We start from the raw sequence: 12719 nt of genomic DNA on the forward strand, positions 1-12719 counted from the left end.
TTCGAAATCAAAAAACCTTTACAAATATCATTTGAAAATCTTTAAAAACCACCAATACCAATATGGTTATGTCCAAGATTCCTAAGGGGTCGGGCTTGGGCTCTATACTCTGCTCGCCGGAGGCCTCTGGGGGCCGATAGGCCGGACAGCGGTTTTTTTTTTTTAAATTTACTTTTCATTATTTCAATTAGGAATTTAGGGCTTGTTCGATTTCGATTTTTTGAAGAATCAAAGTTTTGTCTTCTGACTTCCAAACAAAGAAATGAATCTCCTCGTTGTCGCTCTCTACCAGACTGCCTCGCCAACCGCCGATGCCATCGCTGCCTCGCTGTCACCCCTACCTCCTCCTTGTCGCTGCCTTGCCATTGTCGCCATGGCGTCGCCGGGCCGCCTGCTGCCCAAGGCCACATGCCCACAGCCTAAAACGCAGCAAATAACTGCTTGCTGCCCAATGCCGCCTCTTCATTGAGGGATCACCGGTATCCAGACCCCAACCGCCGGTAGGTCTGCTTCTTCTTCTTCATCATCTACCTCAGGCGGACCACTGGTAGGGGAGAAAGATTTTGAACACCATTTTCTTAATCGCTATTACATTTTCTCTCCATTTTGTGCAGTATTGTGAATCCATTCACATTTCTTTGAATCTCTCGTCTTTGCCTTGCCGTTGCTGCCTCGCCGTCACCGTCGCCTCCTTGCCATCACTGCTTCACTATCACCGTCTCCTCCTTGTCATTGTCGCATCGCCGTCATGTTCCTTTTGCAGTCTTCTTCTTCTTCGACTGCCCAAATCCCGGTCCAACCTGATCTGTTACTAACCGGGCCGGGCCAGGTTTCAAACATAAAATCTAGCTCGAGGCTTGATATTCCATCGGCCTGGCCGAGCCAGGCATCAGGCCATCTCAATAATGATATCGGGCTTGGATTTGGACATGATAATCGAGGTGGGCCGGTCGGCCCGGCACGATGCCCAACCTTGTGCGCATATGAACATTTTCGCATATGAGTCCTACTTTCCATCCAAATCATTTACTTTTGTAGGGTTTAGAAATGAACATAAGTATCATTTCTTTTCCTTTCTCTTTTTTCCCATCCAAACACATTTTTACATCATTTATTTTTTTCATCCTCTCTTTCCTTCCGTCCAAATATCTTTATCCCAACCCTTCCCTTTCTTTTTCATCTATTTCTCTTCATCCAAACAAGTTGTAAACAAGTTGTAAGAGCAAAATACTATAACCAAAAGGAAGAAACAACCGCAAAGCAAGAAAGGTTGGACTTCTCTACAACATTAGGAATGGAAAACATGGAGCCTTTGGACAAGATCTAATCTTTCTCATTGTGATTTTAAGATGGAACATTTGTGAGTTGGCAAACAAGGCATTGCAATGGGATAAGTAGATGTTGCTTTTTAGGTGAATCTCACCCATCGCATTCATCATTAATCTCATTTTGTCAGTCAAAGTATTCAAGACATTAAATATAAATTTCTTAATCACTACTTCACTTATAATATTGAAGAAAACAATCTTTGGGTAAGAATAATTGTTTTATTAAATATAAACAATGTACATCTTGAATATTTTTATTATATTCTCTACTGGAATGCTTGCAAATTTAGCTTAATTCAAGCACAAGAAGCATTTGATGAAGTAGGTATGTAAGTGGACCTCGATTTTGGAAGGAGAAGTTGGCTCTTCTAATTTTTATGCTCTAGGTTCTGTCAATAGTTAGTTGTTAGAGCTTGTTGTCTACGTGGTGATTTTATTGCAGTAATTACAACTAAAAATTTGGAAGACCTCCTACTCTATTAGATTACCTTACATCAATATATTCATGGACAATAATAAGTTCACAAAAAATAGCCTATTGTTTGTGTAAATATATAATGTTATAAGTTGAATCCTTTTGTTAGCAAAAAACTAGATTTAAAATTTCAAATTAAGATTTTGAATTATATATTATACCTCGAACAACATTGGATCAAAACTCTTTAGTTGGTGGGACATTGAGAAGTTGATAGTAAATACTAAAATTTATTTTAATATAATGTTCAATAGGAGTCAAATGAAGAAAACTGCTAAGAATTTTATTATGAGGGAATGTTATGTGCAAAATACTTTTTCAAAAAATGATTTGTTGAACAAAAGGAGTGAATCAAGTGGTCCAAGGGAGGCAATTATAATACAAGTTTTTTTTTCATGACTCTACTAAAGGGTGCAAAAGGATAAACATGACAAGTATTTGGGCAATCATGTTAGCTCTTGTCAAAAATTATTTAAAGTTGCTCATTAATGTATATGCATTGGAGGAACTTTTTAGCAAAATGATTGACAAAGCTTCAATTTTTGTAGAGGCAAATTTGTTGTTTTTAAAACCTATATAGAACAAAAAAAATCAAGTGGGCAGTCCTTAAAGCTGATAGTGGTTTAGTGAAAGCTCTATTAGTTTGAAAAGTGAAGTGTACTACCTTGCGCTTATTCTCAAAGTCTCCAAAGAGTCCCAAGTTCACAATTTTAGACTGCCATGTAGCAACACAGTTAAGTTGATAAGTATGATTATGATGCATGGGGTGAAACCCATTTAGTGTCATATAATTTCTTAAGAACAAAGTGTCTTTCTCTTAGGATGATATATCTATGACAATTTTCTTCTGAACAATAAAATTGTACATTCAATGCAAAATAAAGAAGGCAAGACTGTATGTATAAAATTGATTTGAGTAATGCTCACAAAAAATAAGCCATAAATTTTCGATAGAAGTCACTTTGCAGGTTTTGTTTTGATGATAGATGAATGCATAAAATTATGGTATGTGTCTACAATCTCTATGACAATCTTGATAAATGAAAAAGAGGGCAAATGGTTCATAACTACTTGGGAATTAAACATCATGATTTAATGTACATAATTGTAGTTTTCTCTAATAGTTCTGTAGATGTTGTTTAGGAGCTTGAGCTAAGTGGTAAGCGATGGCAAACTTTACTTTCTAAGATGGCAAAATTTACTTTCTAAAGTTGGTGAGCAATGGAGGGAGCACATCTAGCAAGGAAATGGTCTTCCTAGAGGTGCTTGGACCTTGTTTATTATAGGCAAAATACTTATCAAGGTTAGGATGCAAAAACTAGGGTTTGTTCTTGCTTTAAGATGTATGTTGTGTTCAAGAGAGGGCAATGATGAATCTCATCTATTTTTTGGTTGTAACCATGCTACTGCAGTTAGGAAACTTTTTGTTTCCAAGTTTGAAGTTTTATTTAAAGCCCGTGCGAACATTAAAAGGGAGCTAATGTAATGCATGATTTAGAAAATTAGAGATAAGACTTAGAGGAAGTTGTAGAAGCTCTCCTATATTCATGTCATTAATTGGCGCATCGGAAAGTTTAGAAATGACAACAAGCATATCGACAACAAAACCAACATGGCTGATAACAAAAACATTGTGCAATGGACCTAGAGTAATTATAAAGAAAAAATAGTATTGCAAACTTGGAGCTTCCTACTAAAGCTCAACAAAGCATTAAAATGTAGTGCCACACATGGGTAGTGTATTAATGATAAAGACAATGATATGTCATTCAAATAGCAAAGTGGCCGAGGGTTAATAGAACATGAATTGCAAGCTTTATTAGATGAAAGAATGGTTATCATGTTTGTGGACTAAGTTAGCTAGTTTGAAGAAGACTTAACCATGGTAGAACCCTAGGTTCTTGAAAAAAAAATGTAGAAAATCACAGAGGATCATGACAGAAAATTGTCCAGTCAAAATCATGGTCTGCCTAATCTTAACTTGTTTATTAGAAAAAAGAAGAAAATGATTGGAAGTTATTGTCAAAGTTAGATCTTTTTGTTTTCTTTTAATTCTTTTTTGAGAATCAATAACCAGACAATTTTATATCAAGCTTTTGGACAGTCCATTGACTTAACTGGGGTTGTAGCAATTAATTTGGAAAACAATGCATTCCACATTTCTAAGTTGATTTCAATTAATAGCAATATTATTATGGTACTTGGGGCTAATGTCGTTTTTTCTCTCTTTCTATTGCCATCTCCAAGAAAGAAAGTTTCTATTTTAAACACCATAGCGTCAACTCTCTCTCTCTCTCTCTCTCTCTCTATATATATATATATATATATATATATATATATATATATATATATATATATATACACACACACACACACTACAATCTGTTCAGTCCAGTTGACTTGAATGAAAGAATGTGTTTAGCATGCAATTGGGTTGAAAAGCCTCAAATGAGCTCATTATTTTCGCTTCTTAATGTGCTTCTTAATGTGGGAGCAGGACAATGTAATCCTAGATTTTTCCCAAAAAAAGGGTATTTTTGAGGCCAAAAAAAGCTAATCCTTCTTCTACTATTGTTTCTTGGATCATCAGAATAATCTTGGTAGAGGGAAAGTTCCAACTATTTAAATGTTGATCTTCCCTAAATCGACTTCACATATTAGGGTTTTGAGAGCTTCATATATTAGGAAAAAGTGAGAAAACTCATTTAAATTTTAGGTACAAAGAGTTTTTGTTATAAATAAAGTGAGAAAACTCATTTAAAGTCTAATCCATCTTCTACTATTGTGCGTGTGTGCGTGCGTATATAAAGACATAGTGATTCAAGATTCAGCGTGTGAGAGGTAGTCAACTGAAGTATCAAACATGTCACGAAAATAAAACTTAAAATTTTAAAGTTTCTGCCAATAGTAATAGTCATTTGTCAAATAAGAATTGCTCGCAACTGTTCCAATGAAAAGGCTGGAGCATATGACTAAATATATGTAGGCTTCGCGTTTGAAATAAGTGAAGAATTCAATTCTTGAGATCCATCTCTTTACATAATAATTTACCAAGAATTATTAAAAGCCAACATTACAAGTCTTGACAATGATGTGGTGGGTCTGCCCTCCCCTCTCCAGCATAAGCTTGGAAAAAGCCAAGTAGAGTCAGCTGAGACGGAAGGAGGTCCGAAATTGATTACTTCAGAGAGCTCAAGCGGCGAAAATGCGAGCGACATGGTGCGCAGTCTTGATTGGGTGGCGGTAGCAGCTCGGGTGGGTTTGACCCGAACTCCGGCGAAATTTCTAATCGGCTCGCTCGCAGTACGCTGTGGCTTGTCAAGTCAACTACAGTGGAAAAATGGCCTTTGACTGGTTTTCTCAGCCGAGTCGACGCCGAAAAACCGAGTCATTTCAAGAAAACAAGGATTTGGCAGGCGGAACGGAAACATCTGATCGGGACTGTGCTCCCAGCATCTCGCGGGCGGCTGTCTTGGATTCTCCGCTTGACTCGAGAACCGTTAAGATGGACAGGTGTATGGTAGGGAATTGGCAGCAAGGATCTTGGGACAGATTGCGTGTCACCGGCTGGGATGCCGTCGAGTGCGGGCCGAGTCGGGCGGTGGAGCCGAGCCGACAAGAGGGCCAACCTGGCCCGGCAGTGACTGGCGGGCCATAGCCCTCCCCTCCCCAACACACATGGCACATGAGATGAGGGCCTTGTGGTTCGCCCTAGTGGGCCCCGCCATGAAACCTACCCTTCGTCTTCGTCGGTTGTCACTCCGAACCCCTACTCCGTCCACCGGCTACCGCAGGTGAAGCCGGTTTCCGCTCCACCTCGGGAACCGGTTGCACCACACGTGCGAAAACACCAACCCGGGAGGGCAATATGGGAAAACCAATAAAAAGAAATGAACGACGACGCAAAGGTGAAAATTGCAAAAAGATGAAACATGTAAACCCCGATTCCTCTCTCTCTAAAAAGAAAGTGGAAAGGAAGAAAAAAAAAAAATGAATTGTATATAAATTATGAAAAAAATAGTAGATGCAAAAGGATGAAACTAAAATAAAAACGCCAAAAAGACAACCCACAAACACCATTTCTGAGGCTCCTCTCTCTCTTTCTCTCTCAAACCTCGTTTTCTCACACAGAAGGGGAAGAGAAGGAAGGGAAGAAGAGAAGGAGAAGATGAGGATACGAAACAGATCGACCCATCTCTCGCTCCTGCTCTTCCCCCATTTCTCAAGGGAAGGAGGAGAGAGATTGGTGCAACCGAAGGAGGAAGGGGCGGCCCAGACGGAGGCTTCACGGCAAGAGCAGAAGGAGGAAGCCGCCAGCGGTGCAGCCTTACACCCCCGGCCACCCAGTTCTCACCCACCCACCTCCGGATCACTCCCTCTCCTGCAGAAAGCTGCCGGAGAAACCGCAAGGGACTCCCACACCGCCTTGCTCAAGCCTCACACACAGGTAGGTGCCCTCTACCTCACCCTTTTTGGGAGTCCCCAACTGCCGTTTCCGCTGCTTCAGCCCCCCTTTTCCGGCCCCAATAATCGCATGCACCTCCCCCTCCCTCGCCAGAAAACGTCGGATTCCCGACGCCCATCTGGTTTTCCGCTACATTTTATGTTGCATCTCTTGTGGGTACCTACGCCCAAGAGGCACATCTGCTGTTCAAGACGGAAGCCCGTCTTTCAAAGATGGCTGCAGATTAAACAAATGTAGTCGGAGGGACCGTGTGGTTCGGTCTAGGGGCCGGATTCCTCGGCCGTCCCTTGCCGGATCTGCGTCGTTCCGGTCGGTGGTGCAAAGGAAATGGGGGAGAGCATTGCACTCTTTTTCTAGCCATGATTTCTCTTTGTTTGTCCTATCGATCTTTTCGGTTCAATAAATGCTGAACATAATGACGGTGAAGAGATAAAAGGGCATGGGGATGAGCTCTTCATATGCGGGTTGGTGTTTGTGTGCAGGAAGCCGCACGGCTGGAGAAAAGAGAGGGTGCAAGGGATGAGAGGTAATGATCGTGATGCTGTTGAAACTTGAAACTATTGGTGCCAATACTAAGTGATAATGGTTCTTAGCCTTATCCTGCTTCCAAGGATGTCAAATCTGTTTGTGTGATGGAAACATCATATGGGTTGTTGATGGGTTTTTTTTGTTGTTATTTTGTTTTTCTTCCTTCTGGATTTTGAACAGAAATTGGTCAAGTGTGGAGGCTACCGAGAAGGATTATTCACAAGGTATGTGTTGTTTACAGAGAGAACATATATCTAAAGGTAGAGCATTTTTGTTGTTGTTGTTGTTGTTATTGATGTTGATGATGATGGCGGCGATGGTGATGGAGGAGGAAAATAAGAGCTGTTGGCATTGGGGTTAGTTTTAGGGTGGGGGCAGCGTGGATTTTGATTCTTTGATGCAATTGAGAAGCCCCATAATCGCATATCTGAATCTCTCATGGTTTCTTACCTTTGTTGATGGTGGTGCATAATGCAACCGAAAACGGCACGGCAGATGGAAGATGGCATGAGGAGAAGAGCGCGTTCCCTTTGAAGAAGAGGAAGAATCTCGAGTGGGCATTCGACGGCGGTGAGGATGACGGCGATAATGGTGCTGAAGATGAGAGCGACGATGATGAGTGTAAGCAGAAGAGGAAGAAAGCCAAGGCGGTGGAGAAGAAATGGAGGTGCACTCGGATGAACGGTAGAGGATGGAGGTGCAGCAAGCCAACACTTGTGGGATACTCCCTCTGCGAGCACCATCTCGGCAAGGGGAGGAGGATAAAGACGATCAACACACTTGCACCACAGAAACAGCAAGACGATAATCCTGAAGCTGCAAACGGGAGCAAGAAGAACAAGAAGAAAGAGAAGGAGATCGTTAAGGCTCGATCCATGAACAGCCTTCTTCTAGATCAGGCTTCTCCTAGTGCCTAAATGGAAAGCCCCTATCCGCATCCCCTCCTCTTCTGGTTTCTTTCTCCTGTTTTCCTTTTGTGGGAATCTTTAGAATTAGTTGCAGTCATGCAGAGGGTGCAGGTCTTTCTTCTAGTGGGTGCTCTATAGCAGAAAGTAGACGCGAGTTCCTCTCTAGCCTTTCCCCTCCCTCTTTCTTCGCTTGTGAAATGGATGCATGGATGAAAATGAAGTTGGTTTTTTTTTTTTTTTTTTTCTGGTTCATTTATCAAAGCTGCCTGCCTGCACTTCTTTTCTGATTTTACCCCTCGACAAAACCAAGGAAAAAAAAGAAAAAAAGCCATACTTTTGCGCTGTGTGAATTTGGCGTCAAGGAGACATGCGTACGATGAATAATTTCCTCTCTTTTTTTTTTTAATCTGTGCCTGCTTTCCCTCTTGACTGTCAAATTGTTTTCCAGAAAATGCCGGAGATAAATAGATGATTTTTTCTGGGCAACCGAAGGAAATGAAAATGAAGGCCGGAAATGAGTTAAATACTGAGCTCGGCAATTCATGATTGCGAAAAAAGAGCACAGTTTTATGGTGTGCAAAAATTTTAAAATATTTTTTTGAAAAAGAATAAAGGTGTCTGATTTCCTTTTTATGCTTTTTTTTTTTTTGGGAGAAATCCGATTGATGGCGTTGAGCGTAATCTGGAAGAGGATGGAGCGAAGGGCTTGAAGGAGCCATGACCCTTCATTCGATGCGACAACGTTCTTTCTAGATTGTCTGGAATGCCCCTTCTCTTTTTTGGGAAGGGTGAGCGACAAGTTGCTTACCCAAGTGGGTACACTACAACTTGTATGATGTTGTTAATACTGTTTAAATATTTAAGAGCTCCTTTGGATGATTTCTAATCGAGTTCTTAGGGAAAAAAAATCTTTGCTCCAACCAATTCTTTTTGAATAAAAATAAGTAAGTTTGTCATAATTCAATAAAGGTGAAATCCTTTGCATTCATTATTTAAACTGAATTTTATATATATATATATATAGAAAAAACAATTTTTAGGGAGTTGCACCAATGACCAACTCAGTTGGCGGTACCAGGAAATGTTTGTTAAAATTTTCACTGCCGTCTCTGCGAGACGCTCGTCCTCCTTGACATAACTTATATGACATAACGTGGAGAACGATAGGCACTAGGCAGTCCTATAGCAGCAACGGGTTCAAGGCTTGGCTTGGGAAAAAAAAGGGTCTCGAGCGAGCTCCCGCCAAATTCTGAATGGTCGTCCGTGGAGAGGGGAGGACCGACGGCTGATCACACCAACCGAGCCGGGAAGGGTTTGACTCGTTGACGCTCGCCTCGGTCGAGCTCAGGCGCTGATCACGTGAATGAATGAGAAAGGCTAAAGTGACCGGACATCGATGATTAGCTCCTGAAAATTAACCGACTTCGAATCGAGTCTGCTCATAAAAAAAATTACTGCGCAATTAACCCGAGAAACCCGAACCAATAAGTTGGTTCTTTCCTTTTTTTGAAACCCCAATAGCTTGGAACTATTATAGATATTCAAAGCTCGAAAGACATATTCCGTCAAAAAATTGATTGAACAGCTGGCTGAAAGTATATGTGATTCAGGATTTGTGACAAAGGGATGAGAAGGGTCTAATCCACGCAGGCACACACATATATATATACTATGCCAAACGGGATCTACAAGCTAACTCCTAACGAGTCCGAAACTGCATCAGGCTACTTTGCTTATAAAGCGTTGGCTTGAAAAGTTGTTAGTTTGCACCCGTAGCTTATGGAGAAATTAAGCCAAATTAACCTTACTCCAAACCTTGTAAACATTAGGAAGACAGACCATAGTGAAATCAAGCCTTCCCGTGCCGTTACCTCCTCTCGAGGAGAGGAAAGCGCGCGCGTGTGTGTGTGGGGGGGGGAAGAAGGCAGTGCAGGCGCTGAGGAGGCAACTGCCCACACAGATATTCAAAAATTTATATCTTCATATTGATATTTTAGGAAAATTCACTTCACTTACATATTGGTGTTCATTAAAAATTTAAAAAGTTATAACTGCTGTCTCTTAGCTACAATTTTCTTACTCCACCGGTAACTTTATCTCTACCATGTTTTGTTATAAAGAAAAAGAGGAAAGTAAGAAAGATTCGTGCGCCGGTGCTAGAGGAGGAGGAGGAGGAGGAGGAGGCGGGGAGAGAGAGAGAGAGAACCAACGTAAAATTTAATTTTTGTGATTAGCAAGGCGAGATTGGGGAGAGAATTAGCAGTTTATATATGCCAAGGCATATGAGAGGCAATACGCTGGTGGCCGGCATGCATGCATCCGGGGTAGTTTCAAATTATTCACCTCCTTCAACAACCTCCCTCACCGTGAAATGGAAAGCAGCAAAAGAGAGTACATGGTGTGCACAAACACACGCTACCTCGAGGTCCAATAATGAAGGCAATCGGACCCCACGGTGGGGCCGGCGGTGCTTGTAACAATGGCTGTCGTCGCTCCGTTTCCTTGGGCATCATTCTTGCACATGTCAAAGTTGGGGGCGCTTTCTCCATTCAGTCGACGATCGACGAGGTTATGGAGCGATTAGCAGCAGCTCTTGCTGGGCCCAACCCTCTTTTAATGCCACGCATAAGCCTTTATCACCTTCAACCACGACCACACTCCTCTGTTTGCTACAGGCTACAATGAGTTTCGAACTCCTGTCCAGCTACCTAATGCCTACAACTCTTTTATTGAGCCATCTTTTTGGGTTTTTTTTAATTACTATAGAAGGAAATAAAAAATGGTATGGCACTAAAAGGATGATTTTTTTTTTAAATCAAATCTGCGAAAACCTATTATGTTCGTGTAACAAGACGTTTTTTTTAACTTTTTTGAACCTTGTTTTCGTTTGGATGATAAAAATGAGTTTTTCAAGATGTCTACACCAACTAGCGTCTTTTAAATACACAGAGTTTCTTTGTATATAGAAAAATTGAAATCTGCAGACTACAAAATGTTACTTGATACTAAATATTTAAAAACTGTGGCTAAATACAACGTAAACAATCACTAAAAACACTACAAACCAGTACCATGCTACAGACCGTTGCTAGTGTTTCTATTGCATGTACAACATCTGGCAAGTGCAATTGGCTCATTTCAAATATATATATATAAAGAGAGAGAGAGAGAGAGAGAGAGAGAAGTTGATAAAAACCAAACAGTTAGGTCAGGAATAAAAGCCACACACTTTAAGTTTTTGCTAAAAAATTAATTAAATAAAATATAAACATCTTAATATATTTATAAAAACTTTCTTGATATAAAACATGATTTGATTCAAGTTGTTTTTTTATGAAAAATATGAATTTTTTATTATCAAAATGTTGATGTTATGAGGGCCATTTTGGTTTTTCTTATTATAAAAACACTATCAAAGCCTAACAAATGATCAACTTAATATATGTTTTGCGTCAACCTTTTTCTTAAGATCATATCAGTAAGGTTAGATTGCAAAAAAATTAAAGGGTATGGCTTTTACTATATATATATATATATATATATATATATATATATATATATATATATATATATATATATAAAAATCATTGAACACATACCATTAAACATTGACTATGACTACCATTAGTGGCTGTTCACTTCCGCAGCTTGTTTCATATGACTTGTAAAAAGTTTTATGCAACAAAAGTTGACAAGGACGAGCAAGAATTAACATCAATCAATGTGAACATATTTAAGCCAAGACTAGGAGAAAAGAAAACAAAAGGTTGATGGTTATTAGATCAATATAACAAGAGAGCGAAGCAAAAATGTGACTAGATCACCGACCACTTAGAGGTGATCATTGTTCCATGGGATAGGAGGACAAAGAAAGTCTTGTCTACCACACCACTGTCTTATCTCAATAGACAGAACAGTTCTCTGTCCTTTGTTTGATAAATTTAGGAACAAAATACCACATCCTTTCTATCCGGCATTTGTTTCATGTGGAACATGTGTGTCGATTATATCCATTTCTGTCTGGTGTTTGTTTCCTATGGTGTCCATGCTGTCTGAATAGTCCGCTGTTTGTGACTTGTGAAGTTTGTTTTGTCCATTCTATCTATTGTTTGTGAATATAAACCCTGTGTTTGTATAAATTGCCAGATCTATTCACTGTTTGTTGGTAATATCTGACAAAACTTTAGTTGCAAAACAAGAGAAGTGGTGGCCCTCTTTCATCCATGGTTTCTCTTATATATATATATATATATATATATATATATATCCAGTTTTCTGAGATGATCCCATAAACTTTTTGAGAGATGATACTTGAACCATCTGAATAGCAAAATTAGAAGTACAATTTTCGAAATTCATATCATCAACACTTAATTCCAATAAGAAAAGAGGCGGTATTTAGTCCCACCTATCCTTCAATAATTTTATAAAGTGGTTTAAAGACAAACCATTTTGGTTTTTGCCTGCTTCATAAAATCTTTATGTCTCTAATATTAGTCAATAGATGCATGCCAAAAAATTGAAGACATTTTTTCTATTGATTAACTGCAAAGATGAACTTGGCCCCGTTTTCAGCATCTACTGATACACACAGATAGGTAAGCAAGAATATGCTAAACAAGTTCATGTTGATATCATCTTGAAGAAGCAAATTTGCCACAACCATCAATACCCACCATTTCTTTTGCTTTGCTTGCCTTCAGAGGGTAGACAGACAAAATCAGGAAAACAACAAGGCATCTAGTAGAAATGCACTAGGAAAAAATTGCATAAAGAGGAGTCAATGTTTCCAATAAGGAAAACCAACATAGAATGGCCAATGGGACTTTACCAGAGCCCTCTGATTCTGGGAATACCACTTACCCGAGCTCAAAGATAAGAAGGAAGAAAAACACAGTATGAAAAAGAAGAAGCGATGAAGTGCCGGGAAAATAAATACATTCAGAAAAAAATAAAGGGTCCCAAGTAACACTCAGTTAAAAATTGACTTACGTACACATATTAAAAGAAACAGG

At 39.7% G+C, this 12719-nt stretch overlaps 1 protein-coding gene across 1 annotated transcript; it reads left to right on the forward strand.

Annotated features, from left to right (window-relative positions):
- Window positions 1–5858: 5858 nt before the first annotated feature.
- Window positions 5859–7948, forward strand: LOC116262733 (uncharacterized). Its single transcript, XM_031642223.2, has 4 exons — window positions 5859–6250; window positions 6751–6794; window positions 6977–7020; window positions 7292–7948. Exons 1-4 carry the CDS (start codon window positions 5972–5974, stop codon window positions 7711–7713), a joined length of 789 nt encoding a protein of 262 aa, XP_031498083.1. The 5' UTR covers window positions 5859–5971; the 3' UTR covers window positions 7714–7948.
- Window positions 7949–12719: the final 4771 nt, after the last annotated feature.

This window comes from Nymphaea colorata, chromosome 10, assembly GCF_008831285.2.
Source record: "Nymphaea colorata isolate Beijing-Zhang1983 chromosome 10, ASM883128v2, whole genome shotgun sequence".
Classification (NCBI taxonomy): domain Eukaryota; kingdom Viridiplantae; phylum Streptophyta; class Magnoliopsida; order Nymphaeales; family Nymphaeaceae; genus Nymphaea; species Nymphaea colorata.

What these genes read in the sequence shown, in the direction of transcription:
- LOC116262733 (XM_031642223.2), top strand. Translation starts at nt 5,972, where the DNA reads ATGAGGATACGAAACAGATCGACCCATCTCTCGCTCCTGCTCTTCCCC. An exon ending in TGCTCAAGCCTCACACACAG is followed by an intron (nt 6,251 to 6,750) that starts GTAGGTGCCCTC and finishes GTTTGTGTGCAG; the next exon opens with GAAGCCGCACGGCTGGAGAA. An exon ending in GAGGGTGCAAGGGATGAGAG is followed by an intron (nt 6,795 to 6,976) that starts GTAATGATCGTG and finishes GATTTTGAACAG; the next exon opens with AAATTGGTCAAGTGTGGAGG.